This window comes from Salminus brasiliensis, chromosome 17 (assembly GCF_030463535.1).
Source record: "Salminus brasiliensis chromosome 17, fSalBra1.hap2, whole genome shotgun sequence".
Classification (NCBI taxonomy): Eukaryota; Metazoa; Chordata; class Actinopteri; order Characiformes; family Bryconidae; genus Salminus; species Salminus brasiliensis.
The window spans coordinates 25,501,488-25,523,365 of record NC_132894.1 but is presented as its reverse complement, the minus strand read 5'-3'; the positions used below and the strand labels follow the sequence as shown (position 1 = coordinate 25,523,365).

General features: G+C 38.4%; 1 protein-coding gene across 2 annotated transcripts in view; it reads left to right on the top strand.

Moving 5' to 3' along the window:
* The window catches only part of tub (TUB bipartite transcription factor), a 122,463-nt gene that overhangs the window by 94,862 nt on the left and 5,723 nt on the right, over positions 1–21,878 (top strand). For both annotated transcript variants that reach the window (XM_072659978.1, XM_072659979.1), the window contains exons 4-9: positions 4,107–4,241; positions 9,732–9,920; positions 11,833–11,954; positions 16,436–16,627; positions 17,207–17,319; positions 21,521–21,635. In XM_072659978.1, coding sequence (XP_072516079.1) covers positions 4,107–4,241; positions 9,732–9,920; positions 11,833–11,954; positions 16,436–16,627; positions 17,207–17,319; positions 21,521–21,635 — 866 coding nt within the window. The remainder of the gene's footprint in view (positions 1–4,106; positions 4,242–9,731; positions 9,921–11,832; positions 11,955–16,435; positions 16,628–17,206; positions 17,320–21,520; positions 21,636–21,878) is intronic.

Sequence of the window (21,878 nt, the reverse complement as noted above, 5' to 3'; positions counted from 1 at the left end):
TGCATTGATCTTGAATGATTGTTATTCAGTCTTTGCTGCACTTCATCCAGGCAAACAGGACAAATTATACTCTTTGTAATGAAAGGTGCAGTTATAAGTGTTCTTTAGGTACTGATGGTATTCATAATATGCTCAGAAAAAGCATATTTATGTGTATCAAGATAACAAAATGTATGTAACACATGTATGTATGTATGTATGACATAACACCATATTTATATTAACTTAATTAGGATTTCCACAACTAAATTCTTTTACTGTGATCATGAGATACCTGAAACTGTGGTTACCTAATGTTAAATTGTGTAGTAGAAACTTGCTTTAACACCTTACAGTAATGGCAGCTTGTGTGTATATAACCCAGCAGTAGATATCCCACATGGTTCTTGATTTCTGAGGGCAAAGAAAATACATCGGTAAGACTCGAATTACGACCACAGGACATTTTAACATTTTGAATGCACATTTTCTATTACATTATCTACATTATCTACGACTAGGCCTTGTTACTGTCAGGGGAAACTTGTTGGAAAATAGACTATACACCTTACCCAGAGGAAAGATATATTGTAATTAAGATCTCCTCTTAATATCATTCAGTTCTCATAGACACAGAACTGGACTTATGAAGTTTCTGAAATTCAGCTCCAGAGTTTTCTCACAAGTAGCTTAACTATTTTTGGTCTCAGTCTCTGTATAATATTCATGTGAGAAAAATGTACGAATAAAATCACTTTTAGCTCGCTCATACAACTCAGAACTGTAGCCTGTCACAGTATAGAGACCTAATTTGACTCCAGACAGTTAAGTGCATATGCTGATTTATTATTTTCTCCTAAGATGAGTTTCAGAAACAGAATTCAGAAATCATTTTTTTTACACAGTGCTGAGATCTGCTTTATTTCTCTTAGGTTTTGAACTGATATTCAGGGACTCTGGGGCCAGTCGAAATTTTTTGCTCAAATCCAAATCACAACACACAGGAATCAAGCAAAAAATCTGGACATTAACCAGAGCTGAGATCCATCAAGTATCAGACAGCCCAGTGAGCTTATGGCATAGGGAGTAACAGAAAGGTGTTTAGCTGGCTGTCTAGGCACCACAGCATAGAGGTGTTCCAGCAAACTGAGGCTCGGCAAATCACAAACATTTAGAGGATAAAACCTCATATCTGAGAGCACAGTCAAGTGAATGGTCTTAGGACTGTTTTTGACTGTTTTCAGGCACATTTAGAAGACTGGTTCATCCAGGTTTGCTCTCTTTTCCTTCGAATTGAGCTTAGCACACCTCTAAACTTCCAACTACGGTGGGCTTGGTTTATTTTACCACTATTCTCAGAACATGTCATTACCTATCAGTACTTCCAACCTGTGGCTCTCTTAAATACACATGGGGGAATAAGCTTATTTGGTCATGAACTAGATTGAACAGAAATTTGACCCACCAGACGTAATTTTGAAATGTCTGTCATTGTTTTGAAATACCGTTAACATTTTTAAATATACAGTATTACTATAAGACATGTATAAAGTACTAGAAACCCAGACTTGAGTAGAAGTACAAGCTCTATCAAAAAAGTGACTTGGGTAAAAGTAGAAATGTTCTTTAAGCACCATCCTTAAGTGGAAGTACTCCAAGGATTCAACATTTTTTGTATGTAAGTATTGTAAGTAGTTTATTCTAAAATGTATTTAAGTACTGAAAGTATTGTGTTATGTAGTTATTACAGAAAGCAGTCAAAAGTTTGAATATCATTGCTTATATTATTTCAAATGCTTGGACTTAAGAACTGTCACAATTCCAGAATTGTGTAAAGGAATGTACAAGACAAGTTAATGTACATGGAGTCTTCACTTCATTAACTCTCTAAACAAACAAAGTGTTTTTTTTATGTAAAAGAGCAGCTTAAAACACTGAGTTTAACTCTTTGTAAACAAAACTACAACTAAAAGATCTCAGACCATTCAGCCACATCCAATGAAAACCTACCAGTATCCATATTTAGTTTTTTTTTTTTTTACAGCGAACAGATTTCGCACAGTAGAAATCTAGCATTGCTGCTACTTAGTGCTGATTTGTTGGAAAGCTGTTCAGCGCTTTGGCTGAGTAAAGTAGTTCACCCTCACTGACATGATGAATGCGCAAAAGACACTATAAGAAAGTCCCATAACTGCAGCTAAACTTTGAATATTGTACATAAAAAGCACCCAGAGAGCTACCTATCTGCACACTGGGTCCAACCCTTACCCACACAAACTGCAACTAATTGATATCTTCAGAGGTTCTTGTTTGGTTGAATGAGGCGTATAAGATTTGGGTAGGAGTTGAAGCTTGCAGGAAGGTAGAGCTCTCAAAGAGGAGGGTTGGTGACCACTGCTCTAGACAGTTTAGAACTGCGGCATTAGCTTAGTGCTAATGTACAAGGGGGAATCAAACAGGGATGCTAGCGGAAAGTAGAGTGTAAAGGTGAATTCTTTCTTGTTTTAGATTAATGACTAAGTTATGACTAAAACCAACGGAAGACCTAACTCTAATAGTCACAGTTTATTACTAATCTTAATTACTGTAACATTGTTGTGTGGCTATCCTCACAAGTCTTTGAGTGAGGCAATGGCATTGTTGCAGCATGTGATCAGTGTTTCTCTGTCTTGCATAAAATACTAAAGAACCTCAATGTTTGTTTCAATATTTAACATCTGGTAATGCAGGATTCTTAGCAAACCTCAACCTGAGTCATGCTACAGCTATTCAGAGTTCAGTGCATATCATCTCCATCTGCTGAATTATGCAAAGCTGTTTCTATCTCAAACTTCCCCTCCTTCAAACCATGAGTGTTTGTAGAATTGTCCCTTTTTATGCCACTCATTTACATTGTTCCAAAATTCAATCCCCTATCTCTCTGTGCTTTTCGCTCCGTGACTAATCCATCGATCCCTTTGTGCTGTTTGAATGACAGTTTGAAGTTGGTTACACAACTTAGACGCTGAGGGTATGCGTGTGTGGGCTCTGACTCAAGCAGATGCAGATAAGTTCTGTACAAATCTGTCAAGGTTTGTCCTAAAACTTGCTAAAAATTCAGTATGGTGCATCAGATCTGGTCTTAAAAGCAGCTCAGCAAGCTTTAGTCTTACATAAGAGACAGTGCAAAGGGGCTACGCTGCAATGTGCAAAACATAATTTTCTATCAGTCCAAAAAAGAATTTGTATCAGTTATTATTGAATTTAAACTTGAGGTTTCGAGCACAATTTACTTTTCCTTTATGATATTTTCTGGGAGTGTTCTATCCAACGAGCAGAACATTCATAAGATGTTATGTAATTTACAACTTAAACGACAGGCTTAGTTATTTGGAGTTAGTAACTCCAATAAATTACTATTTAAAGTGTTTTGGAACTTACCATCATGTTAGCCAAACACAATGGCCTGGTACTTTAGACTTGTACCTCACACTTGCCTGAATAGTATCTTGAATTTAAGGCATTATCTTCAAATTTAGTTCTAATAGGTCTGTTAGTTAAAACATTTCATTGCCTTTAACAGATAAAATCTGTAAATACGTCATAAGATTTTTGCTGAATTTGCAGGAATCCTGGTTCAATATCAGCATTAGTTCCCACTGAGGCAAAGTCACTTGTTTTATTAATGTTCACCCTATATAGTCATTTCCTGTGTATTGCAGAAAAATGGCAGAAAAAAACATATTGAATTAAAACACACTTATATCATTATGTCAGTGAACAGTTGCTTCAGCATTTAAAGCATTCTCTTTAGATTCTCAAATCTAGATAGGTAGGGAAAGAACTAATTGGGTATACTTCTCAAAATGTATTCGCTTCTTCAGCTCTTAAATAGGTATTTAAAACCCTGTAAAGCAGTGTTGATGGGTGCGTGCCTGTTGAAAAAAATCCTTCCCCTTTCCCTCAGTTAACCTGTATCTGCTTTTGTAAGTTGACTTTGCTAACTCTTTAGTTCACTTTAACACTGACTACATTCTGCCTTTTTCCTTTTCCTTTCTCTGGGCTTCATGCTCTGTCATGGTCCCTCTTGCATCTTCCCTCTCCTCCTCTGGCTTCTCCCGTGTGTGTCCCCGTGCATCCTTGTGTAGTACAAGAAGCCGAGCAAGAGGAGGTCAAGGCTGTCGCGGAGGTTCAGGCTCCTCGCTCGGCTAAAAAAGCCAAGCCTCCCACGTCTACCCCGCAGACGGGCAGCGCCAAGAAGGAGAAAAAGGGAAAGCACAAAGGTCAGCCACTCGACCATGCCTGCTCCTTCAGAACTCGGCTTCAGACAAATCCAGCATGTGCATGACTGTGTGTGTTTGTGTAATGATGATATACAGATGTGGTTTGTGCATGTTGTAGTCAGTGTGACCTGGGCTGTAGAGGCAGAGTGTGCAGCTTGACCAACCCATGTTTTTGTCTTGTAAAAACAATGTAATGAGATGGTGGCTATTTGTTCCTTTGATTGATATTGCGCACCATTAGTTTTGAAAGGCAAATACAGTAAAAAAAAGTTAGGACCATCCTTTGAAACCTCTGTATTTTTAATAAAAAAAAATTCTAGGACACACCCACATTTATTACTGCCTGAAATTCAGGTGCAGCAAATTACTAGAACATGCTCAGAGTCTGTCTTATTTAACCCTCAGACATTTAGGTGGTTTGCTCTTGATTGGTAAATTAAGTGGTGTCACCATTGTGAGGTCCGAATACATCTCTGAGGCCTTCAGAAAGAAGGTTGTAGATGTAGATGAATCCGAGGGGAGATTTAACAAGATCTCCAAACAATAAGAATTCAGTTGTTCCACTCTCTGGAACATAATTTGCAAGTAAAACAACTGCAACTGGAATACACTATGAATTCTTTATTGTATCAGAGGGCGCTTGAGATAAATGTGAGCCAAAGAACTGAAGTTGAAACATCACACAGCTGAAAGAATTCTGCATGGAGGAGTGGGAAAAAACTTTCTTCCAATCGATGTCAGAGACTTATAGACCACTATAGGAAACACCCTACTGTGGAAGTTTCAGCTAAAGTGGGGAAATACCAGCTATCAGGGCATGGGGCATTCAGTTTGTTTAGTCTTATTACCTATGTCTCTTACTATTGTTTAAATGAAGATCAAATGTCAATATATCTAAATATGTTCAAGTCAAAGGTTTTCATGTGGTGTCCTATTTTTTTACCTGACCATATATAGATCACATAGCACAGCCTACTGTGGGGTAAAATGTAACATGGATATTTCATGTATATACACCTTCTTTAATCAGAACAAATTTTGGTCTGTTCTCATAGTAGCATTATCTGTGAAGTTTTGCAGATATTTCTGTCAGGTGATTCATCCTGTTTGTATAACAAATGTTAAATTTTTATTTGAATTTATACAATCTACATAGTTTTGTAAATGTATTGAATTTTTAATACAATCAATGATTGTTAAAGACAATGACTTTTTGTATCTTTGCTACAATGTAGGCTTTGTTGCCTGCTCCTATAGTACATGAAAAATTAAGCTGAAATAGAACATATAACCACACAGGTGGTTAAAAGCATAGTAAATCAGTACAATTAAACTAATACAGTTCATTAGTTTAAACCAAACAAGCTTTCCAACCTAAATGCACTAAAAACATGTGATCTGCTGTGAATGTGATGGCTATAAAAGTGTTGCTATTAAATTATAATTATGATTAGTGAAAAGATATAATAGATTTTTATTCATCTAGGAAGAACATCCAAAAACATTTCTTAATTAAAATGTGAGGATACTGACTTCTTTAATTGTTTTTTGAGGAGGTTTAGGTATAACTGAGGTTTTAATATCCCCCTGGGCCTAAAGTTAATGGTTTAGCTGTTGCTGTGTTAGTAGGCCTAAACAAACATGGCAACTCAATAGATGTTAATGAAACAGCTAGAACATAGACTGGCCTCAGCTGTGTTTCTAAAGGTTCTAAAGGTGTTTCTGTCATTGTGTGGTGTGAGTTTGGATAACTCTAAACTCCTGGCTTTCTTAGAGAATACAGACAGTGGAACAGCCTAAAAAAGGAAGACACCCTTAATAGACCTTGAAATTGGTACTGACCATGTTAACTGTGGAAAACAACTGTGCTAGATAACAGCAATCCAGCTGATGCTGGAACAAATCTAAAATGTGTCTGCCACTGAAATCACCAGCATCCTTGAGCAGGTGGCTTTGGCTTCAGCAGCAGAATAATGAGTGCTACATCACGAGTTCCAGAGCTGTTAGCACAACTACAAAACTACAGTGCCAGATTGCAAGTTGGCACAGGTACAAACATGAGTGAATTGAGTTTTGTTGCCTGTTTAATGAAGAAATAATACAGTGAAGTTAAAATAAGTAATATTAATGCAATTATAAGGACCCGTTATTTGCAACACATGTTCATGGATTCACAGAATACTCTGGAGCTGGCTCAGTCTTTTTTAATGATGTATTTTTATCTAAAGAAGATGAAATCCACAATGATTTCAGAGCCATTTGTGACTGTCCTGTCTGTTTATTATAAAATACTCCAGACCTGTTAGAACAATTAGTGGTGTACTCATCAACCAAGGACTTCACAGAAGGAGAAGTGAATTCTTGGTACTCTATTCTCTTGTACTGCGATGATTCTGTTTGAATCATTCTTAGAACATCTACAATTCTTTCATAGTTCTTTCCTAGTTTTGTTAAATAGACTAAAGCTAAGCAATCTTATCTATCATAGTCTCGGAAAGTGCCTTATGTCCAAAATGACACATACAAGCCCTTACATTAAACCAGCTTTTCACAAGTTTCTACTAATTCAAATGTTAAGATTTTTGCTAATAAAAACAAGTCACAACAGAGAGGCACATGCAGGGTGTTGTAAGGCAAAACAAAATGTGTAGGTCCCCCTTGTGCTGCCAAAACAGCTTTACCCTGTCGAGTCGTGAACTCCACAGGACCTCTAAAGGCATCCTGTGGTAACTGGCACCAAGACCTTTGATAGCAGCAGATCCTTTAAGGCTAATCTACATCAGTGATCCTTGGACGCTTATGAGCCTGTCACCAGTTCACCGGTTGTCCATCCTGGAGCACTTTCAATAGGTACTGACCACTGCGTACCGGGAACACCCCACAAGCCCTGCCTGAGGTTTTGGCGATGCTCTAACCCTGTCATCTATTCATCACAGTGGGCAAACTTCTTACACTTGCCCATTTGTCCTGCTTCCAACACATCACCTTTAAAGATGCAAGATGTCTTAATTGCTGCCCAATATGTGCACTATATGGACTAAGGCAATCAGTCTTAATGTAGTTACAACTTGTCAAATTGTCTTTAGCTGTTATTGCTTTCACACAGAAAGCCCCCCCTCTCTGCATGTTTTCACACCATTATCCACGCTGCTTTCTTTCCTTTCATCTTCTGTGACCGAAGGCCAGGGAAACGAAAGCATGCTGGAGGTTTTCTCGCCTTGTCTCTGGTCAGTGGCAGTGCTAACAAGCATTCCCTTAACACTGCTGCCCTGCTGCAGAAGTCTGTCAGAAAGAGCCTCACCCCCCACACACACTGCTGGAAACAGAGCTTGTCAAAAACAGTGAAGATGCTAAATGCAGACATCATCAGTGCAAGCTGTAAATAGTCATAAATAAGGGAAATGATCTCCTGCTCCTGACTTTGATGTAGTAGGTTTTGCATTCTAGGTGCGTACCGACTGAGCTCCTGCAGGCTTGGTGAAGCGAGGTTTATTTGCATTGAGAAGGCGCTGGGAGGACATTATGTGAGGTGGTTATCCAAAACAAACAGATGACAGCTTGTGTCACAGTTGGGAGGCTATGAAATGAAACCAGTTATCCCCATAACCCATTATGTGAGTCTGCTCTATTGCTGCACGTTGATAAGAACAGCTTGTCCGGGAGACGAACACACTCTAGTGTCACTGTGTGTCATCAGTGCTGCTGCTCTCCACATGTCCCAAACAGTATTTTCATAGTCCCACCTATTTCACAGGCTCAAAAGAAATTGGACAACTAACCTAAATATAAATATAAGTAGTGTTTTAATCCCTTGCTGTCTATCACTGCCTGAAGCCTGTAAGACATGAAGATAACCATAAGCTGAGGTTTCTCCCTTGAGATGCTTTGCCATGTGTGGGCCATTATCCACCATTACTGTGAAGCACCACCCATTTGCAGCATTTCGCTGAATCTGAGCAGAAATTATAGCTTCATACACATCAGAATTCATCCTGCTACTTCAGTCGGGCAATCACATCTTCAATAAACACAGCCATACATGCCACAGGTTAATCTTGGTCTCAGCAGTTCATAGAGTCTTGTTTCAGAACTGGGCAGGCTGTTTTTTTTTTTTTACATTTCTAGCGGTCTAAACTGACCTTTCTGTTTCTGAGTGTTACCAGGGGGTTTGCTGCTTGAGGTAGACCTTCTGTATTTATGTTTATGAAGATGTCTCTGGATAGTAGATACCGGATACTATCTATCTACTGGATACTATGTATTTGCAGCTCTCTATCTATCTGCATCTATCTATCTATTTATCTATCTATCTATCTATCTATCTATCTGCTTCTATCTATCTATCTATCTATCGAGCTATCTATCTGCAGTTCTGTATCCATCTGTCTATCTATCTGTCTATTTATCTTTAGAGCTATCTATGTATCTATCTATCTATCTATTTATTTATCTATCTATCTATCTATCGATCTATCTATCTGCAGCTCTGTATCCATCTGTCTATCTATCTGTCTATTTATCTATTGAGCTATCTATCTATCTGCAGCTCTCTATCTATCGGCTATCTATCTTCATCCCTCTATAGCTTTCTATATGTCTGTCTGTCTATCTAGCGATCTAGCAATCCATGTCTTTTATTTCCCAGCCTCTCTCTAAATCAACCTTTGTTCCACACTCCACACGTCACTCTTTATCTTCTTGAGTCTCCCTGATTACCCTTGCTGTCACTGGGACAACATGTTGATGCTGGTTTTAACTAAAACAACAATTACACGATAAACGGTGCACTGATTATTCTCCAATCACTAGTTTCAAAAAAGGGTGTTCTCCAGCTGCCTGGATGTGGCCGAGCACCCCATCGCGATTTAGGAGAGTGCCACTAGGCACAGCCTTTGAAGATATAATAACTTGATTGAACCAGCTTGTAAGGGAGCAGTAATCTGGGTCTGAAGTGCCTGACCAACTGCGCAGTAAGAAAATTAAGGACAGCATGTTTCTCTCATGTACCATGTGTCTTTTCATGCAGAATACACAGGGTGACACGAGAGCTCCTCAGAAGAACACGATGAGCTATTACTTGTGAGTCCTTTAGCATGAGATGATGAGATGATGTAGGAAAGGTAACCTTGAAGGTCATATTGATTGTAGATTGTGAGATGCCATTTAAAAGGGCTTTCAGTGGGCCATCATGCTGGCCTGGGCAAATGAGTGCAATTTAACACTGCATAGCAGTGACTGAGCACAGCTGTTTTGGGTTTCAGCCTGATGCGTACCCTGTGTGTGCACTCGCATGTGTCCCCATGTTTTTAATCGCATTTCAGTAAATGACATCTGCATGCCTAAACAAAATATAACATATGCATGTGTGTATGTGCATTTGTGTCAGTGTGATTTTGTTAAAAGTGTTTAATGTTAAAAATAAGAGAAAAACCTAACGACGGCTGTTGGTCAGGTGGTCAATGTCAGCCTGTTATTGTGGTGGTACCGCAGGGATTGATGGGCCAGCTGCCTTCCAGGATGAGGGCCAGGACCTGGGCAGCCAGATCCAGATCCTAACGGTGGGCCACTCTCCTGCCCAAGAGGGCGAGGCAGAGGGCCAGGGGCAGGGCCAGGGTGAGGTGGTCAGCAGCTCACAGGCCCAGGGAAAGCAGGACCTCCGGGTCACCATGTTGAAGAAAGGTAATGGTGTGGGCAGTGAGGATGGGCATTTTAACCATTTTTGCTATTTAAATATCCATGCAAAGAGCTTTCAAATATGCCAACAAAAAAGCTTTTATGCTCTCATGAAAACCCACAACTTTTCTTGATTAATAAAAAGAAGCAATGAGTGATAATAAACTTCATCCAGGATCAACAGGTGCCTGAGCAATGGTGGAGCACATGCAACCCTACTGTTTAAATGGAGTAAAGTTGGACTTTCAGTATGACTTTGTGAGCAGTTGTGTGTACATTTTTTAGCATGCCATAAAACAAATCTTTAATGTGAGCAGAAAAAACCCTCACAATATTGTAGAGCATTAAAGTACGGAGTCTCAACACAAGACACAGCAGATTTATCTGGAAGCTCATTCCCGCTATTGAGAGAAGAACCAGTCGTCGCTCACCTGTTTTTGTCAGCAGTAAATATTTTAAAATAATGTCTTGTTTCCTTTGTGAATTTATCTGAATATATCAAAACAATGGACTTACTTCCATTTGGCAAAATATAACAAAATAGGATATATAAATGACTTAATAAATTAAAATAATTAAGAAAATAATTTAAGAATAAAAAATTGTTTTCATTTCATTTTATTCAAATTTGGGGTAAAAATAGGAAATATAAATAAGGGATAATTTAGGAAGAAGTAATTAGCCTTGGTTGTCCTTATTTTAAAGAAATTAAAATTAATTTTAATATATCAAAAAGATCATATGTCATATGTCATTAGACATTTTTTGGAAAATACGTAAATGTTGACTTATCTAATGGAAAAAGTGAAAACAATAACATATTTCGTTGAGAGTTTTATTAAATAGATGAATCAAATGCTTTATTTTCACAACATTTAGACCACACACATTCTGCCTAGTCATATTAAATTAAATTTAATTTAATTTAATTTAATTTAATTTAGCTTTACATAGTTTCTGTTATCTCACAGAAAAGTACTTTCGTATATATATATATTTTTTTGTAGTTCTGGCGTATGCCGAATGCCCCCTTGTGGCTGTTTCACCAGTGGACATGTAATTATCTGGTTAGATCATTATTTTACTGGTTTAAATCTCTAGAGGAGTTTTCACATGTGCATGTTTCACGCTGCATATAGTTAATTGTATATTTATGTACGAATTGGTACTTCTTATGTGAATCATATGTAACATTTTCATAATATAATCATGTATATCATATATTTTCACTGCTGAATAAGAAATGAAGATGCCCTTGTTTTTGTTGGGAGTTTAGGAGTGTAACAATAAAATGATGACAAAAATATAATAGATTTGTATTAAATTACGAATTGACTGAATTACGATGCCTGTCTGTAATGCATGCATACAACATAAAGGCAAGTAAAGAAAGCTAGAGATGCATTAGATGGGAAAGAATTTTTGGGCTGAACCAGCTATGAACTTTGGGGATAATTGAGATATATTTTGGTATTTCTAACATCACTAACAAGCTAACAAATATGAACTTTATACCACTTACAATGTGAATAGAAATGCTATTGGGTTCTTAGATGCAGAATTGTTCTGTTTTTCTGGCCATTTCCCTCTCTTTCATATTCTCTGAAAAAAATCATATGAATCTTAATGAACAGCCATGATTAGAGAGGTGTAATTTTATTGCAGATGACTGTTGCCATCTTATCTTCGGCTATAGTCTAAGCTAATTTGATGAACCACAGACATAAAGCCTTATGGACCTTCCTAAACAGATTGTTATTTTAAATGTCAGATTATCCAGCCAGATGCTTCATTTGCTGCACAGACGCTTTGTTTTCTGGGTGGTTCATTAACATAGCTGTAGGTCTGGTGTTGTGTATAACTTGGTATTATTGTAACCTGTGTTAGCCTTGACTCTCAGTCATGTACTTTTTTTTAGGAATCTCCAGTAGCATGAATTTTGATGAAGAGGATGATGATGAAGATGAAGTCAGCTCAAGTTCCTCTCAGCTCAACAGCAACACGAGACCAGGCTCCGCCACCAGCAAGAAGTCCAGCAAGGTATAGACTCATTTATTCACAGTAGCTGACTGTGTAACAAAGAAGGTGCTAAGTAGAGAAAATAGCTCAATTGGCTTTAAGAGCTTTGTTGAAAACTGGTAATTGTCTGCAGTATGCTCCCATGTTAATCAGTAAATCTTTAGGGATACTCTAGGGATGTGTACTGGTACTTGAATACTCAGTTAACCGCAGATTTGGCTGTATTAAAATACTGAAATCACTATTTGAGTATATGTTAGGTATCATGGGAAGACTGAATATAAGAAAATCTACTGGTCAGACGCTGATTTGATGTTTTAAAACTGCTGAGAAAATAGCCAGCTAACCATTGATTACTAATTATCTATTGATAATTAGCTCTTGACCAGCATATATGTTTTTGCTTGAGTTTGATGGTTTAGCTGCTCTGCCAGTGCGACAAATGGCTGTGGACCAAGTCAGTTGACCTGTTTAACCACTCAACCACAAGTTGATCTAGCTGAACATGACCACGCTGGTTCACCATTATAAACAGCTTGACCTTGAACTGGTCAACCAGTATGAAAAGTTTGACAAACAGCTTGGTAAAGCTTGTCACACTGATGTGCCAGCTAATCCTTTTTTCCTGCTTGCTGTGAATCGTGTGTTACTAACAACATTGTGGGTAATGGATTATACACTTCAAATAATATGAAACCAAATGTATTTGTATACAGCATTACAAAAGTCCAGTGATGAACAACACATAAAATATAAACCAAAGACTAAGGGGCCAGTGGCAAGGAAAAATCCCTCTGAAGTATTTTGGGTGGAATCTTGCCTCACAAGGGGGGACCCATCCTACGCTGGTCAAAACTACTTAAATTATTGACCTAAACTACTATAAATTATTGATAAAAAGGTCATCGTACCACCACTTAAGATTACCTCTGATATGCTGATATAATCATAATATGAGATCACTAATAATGACAGTAGAGATGGTAAGAATAATGTTAAAATTCAATTTCAAAATGAATGTTGATGGTTACTGGTGGTAATAGTAATAATAATTGTAGCAAATACAGTCAAATACATTCACTTTCAGTCAAAAGGTCATATTTGTACCTTTGTATAAGTTTTATAACCTTTTACTGTAATAAAAACTTAAGGGGTTAAGACAAAGTGTTTGGAGGTAATGCCATTTAAAGAAATTCTTATTATGCACAATAATGTTGCCTACTAAGATACTGAAGATGTATTTTTGAGGATACCCTTTTAAACAAGCAAGCAATATGAATATGAACACAATATGAACAATTATGTTCCCTAACTAAAGACACTAAAGAAATATTCTTGAGGTTACCACCCCATTAGGGTCATGTTTATCTGCTCTAGAAAGTCCAGTATATTGGCAGTACGTCTGTACCAGGACTAGACTGTGTGTGTGCATTTGCCCATCTGTGTGTGTAAAGTATCTGAATGCATTCATTAGAAGGGGTGTCCACAAACATTTGGACATGTGTATGTAATGTCTGTTTTGATTTAGTTGCTGTGGAAGATTGTTCAGTTTGTATACGCAGTGCACTGTGCTCTACTGAAATTGCCCACTGCCTAGTACTGCTAAAAGTCACACTTTGTCATTTTCTATCTTCCCTGAAGGGGCTTAAATGACTCCTGCCATTTTTGCAGTGTGTGTGTCTGAATACTCAAAACATGCTCTCTGCGATTGCGACTAGTGTCTCGTTCTGACACCGTGTCAGAAAGCATGCTGCTGTGTTATGGGGCTTTCTATTGTGGGTCCAACTAGACACATAGTCAACACTGCTGGAAATAACATTTCTCAGTGTCTGGTCGCCTATGGCAACCTTTGAAATAACTACGTAGTTCATATCTGCAATATACTGTATACTGTAATGGATTCTCTTATGTCTGAGGCATACCAGGCTTGTCATCAGTCTTGTCGCGAGCTGCGCTCTATGATTTTGTTCATGTTTGGAATGAAAGGTTAGTTCTCCTTGATTTCCTTGAGTCATTGCACTCTGTAGCCAGCTTGGCGTTCATTCCACAGGAGTTCAGGTTCACAACTGGCTAATGTGTGCTGTTGTGTGCGTGTGTGTGATGCAGAAGTGATGTTGTGGCTCCTGTCCCCTGAGTCCTCCCAGCAGACGTCACTGGCCTGTCTTTTAGTCACAACTGCTTACATGTCTGTCTTTGGGGAGCTGTCCCTCCTTCTAGTGCTGAAAATCAGCTGACCTGGATTCAGCTTCCTGGCTAAAAATGGCACATTACAATGAGCGTTTCTGTTATGCATAAGCCTGTAAAAATTTCAGTTTTATGATTGCTTGTGTACTGGGTGACACCTTTAAAGGACTACCTTAGAATGATTTAGCTTATTTGCTGTATTTAAAGCATGCTGTTGATTACTGTGAACAGTGGCTTCCCTATGTACCTTATTTTTCACATGACCTGAAGATTTTGAGATTATGGCAAAAAAAATAAAATAAATAAATAAACATAACTTTTTATAATTTTATATCCTGCTAAATGTCTCTGAGGCTGTCTGGGACAATGCATTTTACAGCTGTTGAAAGTACGCCAGCAGAAAGATTATGTGCATAAATATCTCTATGTGGTACAGTGCTGTACTTCATAGGACATATGGACATTTGAAGACGCTACATAATCACGTCTAGAAAAAGCCCAGTTGTTACGATTGAAATCTGGGCCCATGTAATGAAACTGCCAGTTGAACATCACTGCTACAAACAGACTTCTCTTTAACTGGTTTACACTTTATATTCTGTAACTGTATATTGCCTGTGCTATACAGAGATGACTGAGCAGGTCAGTACAATGATGACAAGCTAACAGATTAACTATCCAATACATATACAGTTACTGTTAACCTTTAGAGATAGTTACTGTAAATCTTTACAGATAGTTATTGTAAGCCTTTAAAGATAGATTTACTGAAACCCATTTTAGATAGAATTCATGTAAACCTTTTCAGGAGTTACTATAAACCTTTACAGATCAAGTTACCATAAACCTTTACAGGTGGAGTTACTGTAAACCATTACAGATACTGTAAAGCTTTACAGCTAGAGTTACGGCCGGGCTGTCCTTAAAGTCAACTCAAGTGGCTTTTATTTTCATTTCAGCTCTGTACAAGAACACAGTGAAATTAATTTTTTTTTTTCCAGAACAAGGGTGCAAGATGAAACAAAACGAGAACAAAAACAATACAGTACAGGAAAAGTACTGCAGAAAGTGCAACATGCAAGATACAGTAAATACAGTAAATACAATAAACGACTCAATTCTGGGTAGAGGTATTGATAATAAGGTGCATAGAAATTTAACATACTGTGACATTATATGCAGACAGCATACAATGCACATGAAACACAGTATATATAAATAAGATAAAAAGCTCTGTACACACACCAGCTGAATTTTAGTTAGGTAGTTATTAAAGCATTGTGCTGTTCATGGAATGACCTTTGACCATAATGTGAGCAACATAAGCCTAGCATTAAGAAACTGGGAAATATCTGAAATTCACAGCATGTAGTGGCTTGTAATGAATACTTGCTTAAATGAGCAAACGTTGTCATCTGTTGCTTAGTAACAAGACACTCGCGTTTTGGTTAACATTCGGCTGATGTAGTGAGTTACACTGTTCACTAAGATTACAAGTGTACTGTGAAAAATTGTAGTGCTCGAATTTTACTTAGCGAATCAAAATATTGGCTGATATATTCAATTGTGCCCTTAAAGTAAATAGTGAGCCATTATTTTGCCAATGTCTTTTGTGTACCAGCTTGCAGCCAGCACATGCTTTCCAAGTATCCTGATATGACAGTAGCGAAGAAAATGAGAGCTGGTATTTTTAATTTCTTTCTTTAATTTCAAGTAACACTAGGGGTGCAAATCTCTAGACACATCATGATTCAGTTTGATTAGATTAGCCAATCCTCGTCAGTACCAACAGCTTATGCTTTTCGGATTTAATAGCTGTGTGTTTGCTGTGTATGAAAGATAACGTATATAGTGAGAGAATGCAAGTAAGAGGGAATTCTTATTTGAAATTTTTGTTCCACCTCAAAAGGTGCAGCAGTTACTTTGATTCTTTGATGACTGTTGCTGCACCATGCTGCACCATTTAAGGTGGAACAGAAAATGAGAACCTGGCCAAGAAGCCAGCCTTATTATGCCAAATAATTTTTTTTAGAGATATTGTGTTGGAGTTATGGGCTCCAGTGTTCCTTCTTTACAATATATGCTTTGGTTCAGTTACCCATTGACTCATTCATCATTTTCATTCACATATAAAATGAGCAAAAGGAAAAGGCATTTTTTATTGGGCCGTTTTTGATAATGACACATATTTGCTTGAGTTTATGGACTGCCACTGCTAATTGTCTGTGGTTATCGACCCTACACTACAGATGAGATGAATAGAGATTGCACGTAAAAGTGCTGGAGCGTTCCTTTAACTGTCCAATTCTGTGTTACAGGAGGCTGCCTCTGCTTCTACTCCAGTGGCCAATGAGCCGCCTATTGACGTGGGCGATCTGGAGGAGTTCACCCTGAGGCCAGCTCCACAGGGTGTGACAGTCAAATGCAGGATCACGCGGGACAAGAAGGGCATGGACAGGGGCATGTACCCCACCTACTACCTCCATCTCGAAAGGGAAGATGGTAAAAAGGTCAGTAAAGTCAGGAAGAGTTGAAGGGCTGTTATTATGGCCCAATTTAGACTCCCAATCAGAAACACTTAATTTCTCTCTCTTTTATGCTGAAGAGTTGGAGAGCCAAGAGTTGATTAGGATGAGTGAGAGCAGATTTTGTCTGGCTGAAAAAATAAAAGATTATATTTTTGGTTTCTTAGCCTTTTTTTGGTTGCAACCAGATGTGAATTATTGTGTGCAAGAACCCTTAACCTAAAGCGGCCACATAAGAACATTGAATTTATTTAGTAGGTATTTATTTAATAAAAACAGAAATGCAGCTACTGTATGCACAAATGTATGATTATTTAAAGTAGGTCGGCTGTTTGTCATGACATCCTGTTATTATCAGACTGTACTAATATTAGTCTTGAATACCTTGATAATGCCTCAACTGCTAAGAATACTCATGCCTGCTGTGATAATAAAGATGAAACACATTCAAAAAGGCCTTTTTACAGTATTGTTTACATATGGCCTAGGTTCTGATCCTAAGTCTTGTAGGTACTAATGTTTTTATGTTTCTCTGTGGCTAATTAGATTCTCCTTGTGCTGTAGGTGTTCCTTTTAGCCGGGAGAAAGAGAAAGAAGAGCAAAACATCCAATTACCTCATCTCCATCGACCCTACAGACCTCTCTAGAGGTGGAGAGAGCTTCATCGGGAAACTAAGGCAGGTTTTCAGTGATATAGCATAATTTTGTGTGCATGTGTTTGTGTGTGTGTGTACTGCTTCCACACCTGGCAGAGCTCATTAGAAAGTGTAATTGGCCTCAGTACTGACATGTGAGCCCCTTATCTGTCCTCATTCAGATATAGAGGCAGCACCTGCATGTTCGCAGCCCGGACAGATTAAAGCAGGAGAACACACCCTTGCTTTGCTCAGCATGGTAGAGCAGGCATGGTATTTATTGTGTACTGGCAGCTTGTGAAAAGGCACAAGGAAGGAAAGGCAGGAAAATGTCCCGGTACGGCAAATCGTAAAATGTTCACGACACATCTTTCGAGTACAAATGTGTGTGTAAATTTTAATAACTACACCCATCACTTATTTGAAGGTGCGTGTATTGTGTATCTGTGTTGTGTGTTGTGTGCAGGCGATCTGTTGGAAGCATCTGTCTTACTTTCCTTTATTAACATCCAGAGAATGATTTCCCAAGAGTGTCGTGGCAAAAAGAAATCACTGGTAGAGCGAGCGTCACTTTGAGCATTCAATTAAAAACTTATTAACTTTACAAATCCTCCTAACCCTGGTTCCTCAATATTCTTCAGAAAGGCACACAATTGATTATTAGCCCTTTACTCTTCAGACCTCAATCACTCTTCTTCATCCCTCTGCTTCTCTCAAAGGCCACCGGTGATTGAGGCTGTGGAGTAAGACAGGCAGTTGACCCTTCAACATGTCAGCACTCATTCGGATAGATCACTGTCTGGGGCTGCTGACCTTTGCCGTGCCCTTTTCTATTTCATTGCCTTGATAACTCAGTGACTTACTCAATTAGGTTCAACCTCCAGCTTAGATAAACACATTATTTCTGTCTGTCCTTTCCCAAATTCAAAGTCTCACACTTCTGTCAGGAAAAAAAGGATATTTAACAATTTGGAAGAAGCCATCTGCAAAATTTGGATTCAACCACTCCAATGTTATGTTAGGAACGCACAAATTCATTAGATTCATTGCTAGGGCCTGTTTGCATCTGGTATTAGCATATGTCTTGGGTGATCTGATCATAAGTGTGACAGATGTGAATGGGGTCCAGTGCATCATCTAGCTTATTTATGCCTTGTTTTAACATATGTTTTTTGCCTGGATCATAAGAAAATTGCCAGGAAATGTGGCCAGAATCCCTTTAGACTTTTCAATAAAATACGTCCCCAGACAAGATTCTAATTTAATTTCCTACATAAAAAACACATTAGCGTGTATGTTTCCATTTTACTTTCAAAAACCTAAAGCATTGTCTTTGCTTCAAATAAGAACAGTTACCAGTGTTACAAAAACACTGCTTAATACCATGTAGTTTCACAGCTTCAGAGTGGCCCACCTGTCTAACTAATTTGTCAAGAGACAGGGGATCAGAGATTTAAATCTCAGAAACTGTGTTGCATGATTGGCCAGTTTGTGCGCATAATGTGAAGGGGTAGTCCTAGACTGCAAGTGGGAATAAGGACATAGGTCACTCCATTTAAGCTCCTGAATACATTGATTCTCATCTGTTACTACCAATGAGAAAACACCTCTAATTATATCTGACCTCTAATTATAATAGATGTGGGGTCTCCAAAGCTCACTTTTGCACATGGCTTGAATTTATACAGATGTTAAATTCAGGGAATTTTATAACCCCAACAGAATGCACCCACATTTTCAAATTAACATGACTTCTCATAGGAATGTTCCACTGTAATGTGCTACAGAGTTTGTCATCGTTCTTATTCAATATAGAAAATGTATTCTATTTACACTCGTCAGGTCAAGTCAGGTCCATTTATATAACACTTTTAACAACAGCTGTTGTCACAAAGAATCTTTACAGAAAAGATTTGCAGAGTCCAAGCTTCAAGTGAGCAAGCCAGAAGCGACAGTGACAAAGAAAAAGAAAACGAGCGAGAGGAAGAAACCTTGAGAGGAACCAAGACAATCTAGCTAATAAAAAGCCTAATATTAGACCAAAGTCTGGTGATTTACCCACTAAAAACAGTGGTAGAAGACTTATTGTGGGAATGGAATCAAATTCAATGGTTCCATTAATTTGTTAGGAAAGAATAATTAAGAGTTTCATCAGGAGGATGAGTGAGACATGCTGATGATGTTTTCTTTAGTGGGAGTCTGTGCAGGGAACAGTCTTTATCAGGGGGGGAGTGGGACATGCTGATGATGTTTTCTTTAGTGGGAGTCTGTGCAGGGAACAGTCTCTATCAGGGGGACAGAGTGGGACATGCTGATGATGTTTTCTTTAGTGGGAGTCTGTGCAGGGAACAGTCTTTATCAGGGGGATGAGTGGGACATGGTGATGATGTTTTCTTTAGTGGGAGTCTGTGCAGTCTTTATCAGGGGGACAGAGTGGGACATGCTGATGATGTTTTCTTTAGTGGGAGTCTGTGCAGGGAACAGTCTCTATCAGGGGGATGAGTGGGACATGCTGCTGATATCTCATTTAGTGGGAGTCTGTGCAGGGAACAGTCTTTATCAGGGGGATGAGTGAACCATGCTGTTGTTTTCTTTAGTGGGATTCTACAAGAATCAGTCTTTATCGGAGTATGAGTGGAACATGCTGATGGTGTTTTCTTTAGTGGGAGTCTACAAGGATCAGTCTTCATCAGGGGGAAGAGTGGAACATTCTGATGACCAGACAAGACAGCAGTTAGGGTTAGCTTTGACATTTGTGTTGAAAGTGGCCAAGATCCATCACTCACCACCTCTGAATGTGGTTTGAGTTAGCCAACCCGGTATCTTCACACCTGGCTTTGAAACCTGCTAAAGCAGTGTTGGCAGTGGCAGGAGAAGGTGGTTTGAGCTGGGGGTGCTGACATTTTTTAGCAGCAAAATGCTATGCTTTTTTTGTGGATAATTAAAAGCAGCTAGAATGTGCCCTGTTATGCTAAAAGACTTTTATAACTTTATGTGCATATGCTGAGCAGCAACATAGTCAGATTGTTATGTGACTTTTCTTATGTCCATAGTCCCAGCTACATATTTAAGATTTAGCACTAGGATGTACGTGCACAGGACAAATAATGGCTGGTAAATGTATTTTAAATGTTCTAAATTTACGGTAATTGTTCTCATAAAGAATTTACATGAACAATTAAAACAACTGTCAGCATGGCCAGGTCAGACCGTCCGAGCAAGTTCAGCCCAACAACAGATGACAAGATGTGTAAAGTCTCCAGTAGCCCTAAGATTTCTTCATAGGACCTACAGGTAGCTCTTGTCACAGTTTATGTCAGCATCTACCATCAGAAAGAGACCATGTGTTTTTCATGGGAGGTCTAAAGGGACTAAAAGGGGAGCGCAAGAATAAAAAAGAAAAAAGTTTTCCAGAGAATGTCTAGATCAAGACCAGGACATCGGGAACAATATGCTTTGGGCAAATTAATCCAAGGTTAAAGTATTCGGACACAGTAACAGAGGACATGTTTGTTGTAAACTGGACACAGCATTTGAGCACAAGAACCCATATTAACTGTGAATCATGGAGGTGGAAATGCCATAGTTTTGGGGCCACTTTGCTGCAACAGGGCAAGCTCTCCATTATAGAATCCACTTCTTAATTCTTTTTTTATATCAGCGGGTGCTTGAGGAAAACGAGAGGAAATATGTGTAAAAACTGAAGCTGAAACGTCACACAGCTGAATAGAGAAGTAGGAAAATCGTTCTCCAAGTCAGAGACTGGTAGACGGTTATAGAAAATATCTAACTGAAGTTAGTCTTTTCCAGCTATTAGGGCATAGGGTTTTCTCCACAAGAAAATTACATTTTACAAATGATGTGTAAAATACATTTATTTCGTTTTATGTGTTTAGTTATATTACTTTTATTTCTTAATATTGTTTAAATAAAGATTACATATCCTGAAATATGTTTAAAAAAAACATTTGTTTTACTTTTTCACATGATTGTATGTGTACCTCTATGTGTGCATAAATTAGATTATATACTTTAGTTGCTTCTTAGTTTCTTTAAGAAAATAGAACATAAGGTCTAAACAGCAATTATTAATCACATGCAGAACTTTCACACTTAGGCCAAGAGAAGCTTATTGTTTTTAATTGGGAACCCCATTCTTTTGTGACTGAAAGAGGACGTTAATTGTGTGACTGAAAGGCTTAAATATAGCTCCTTGTTTCTGCCGTACGTCTGATTCATACAGGTCAAACCTCATGGGGACCAAGTTTACAGTGTACGACAATGGGATGAACCCAGTGAAGACCACCTCCAGCTTGGAGGCTAGCAACCTACGTCAGGAGCTGGCAGCTATCTGCTATGTAAGTGAACATTTCCCATGTTCCATTTTTTCCCCAGTGTTTCCAAGCTCAGAGGCAGCTCCCAGCCCTGTGGGTATAAGCAGCTCTGTTCTGCCTGTAGTGAACTCAGTAAAGACAGTATAGTGGAGCAGTGAGACCTCTGGTGGTTAATCATGATTTTGCAAGCTTTTAGAAGGAAATACCACTGAAATAACATCATGATTGACATTTATCTTCAGCTTATTTTCTGTCACCAATTTTGTG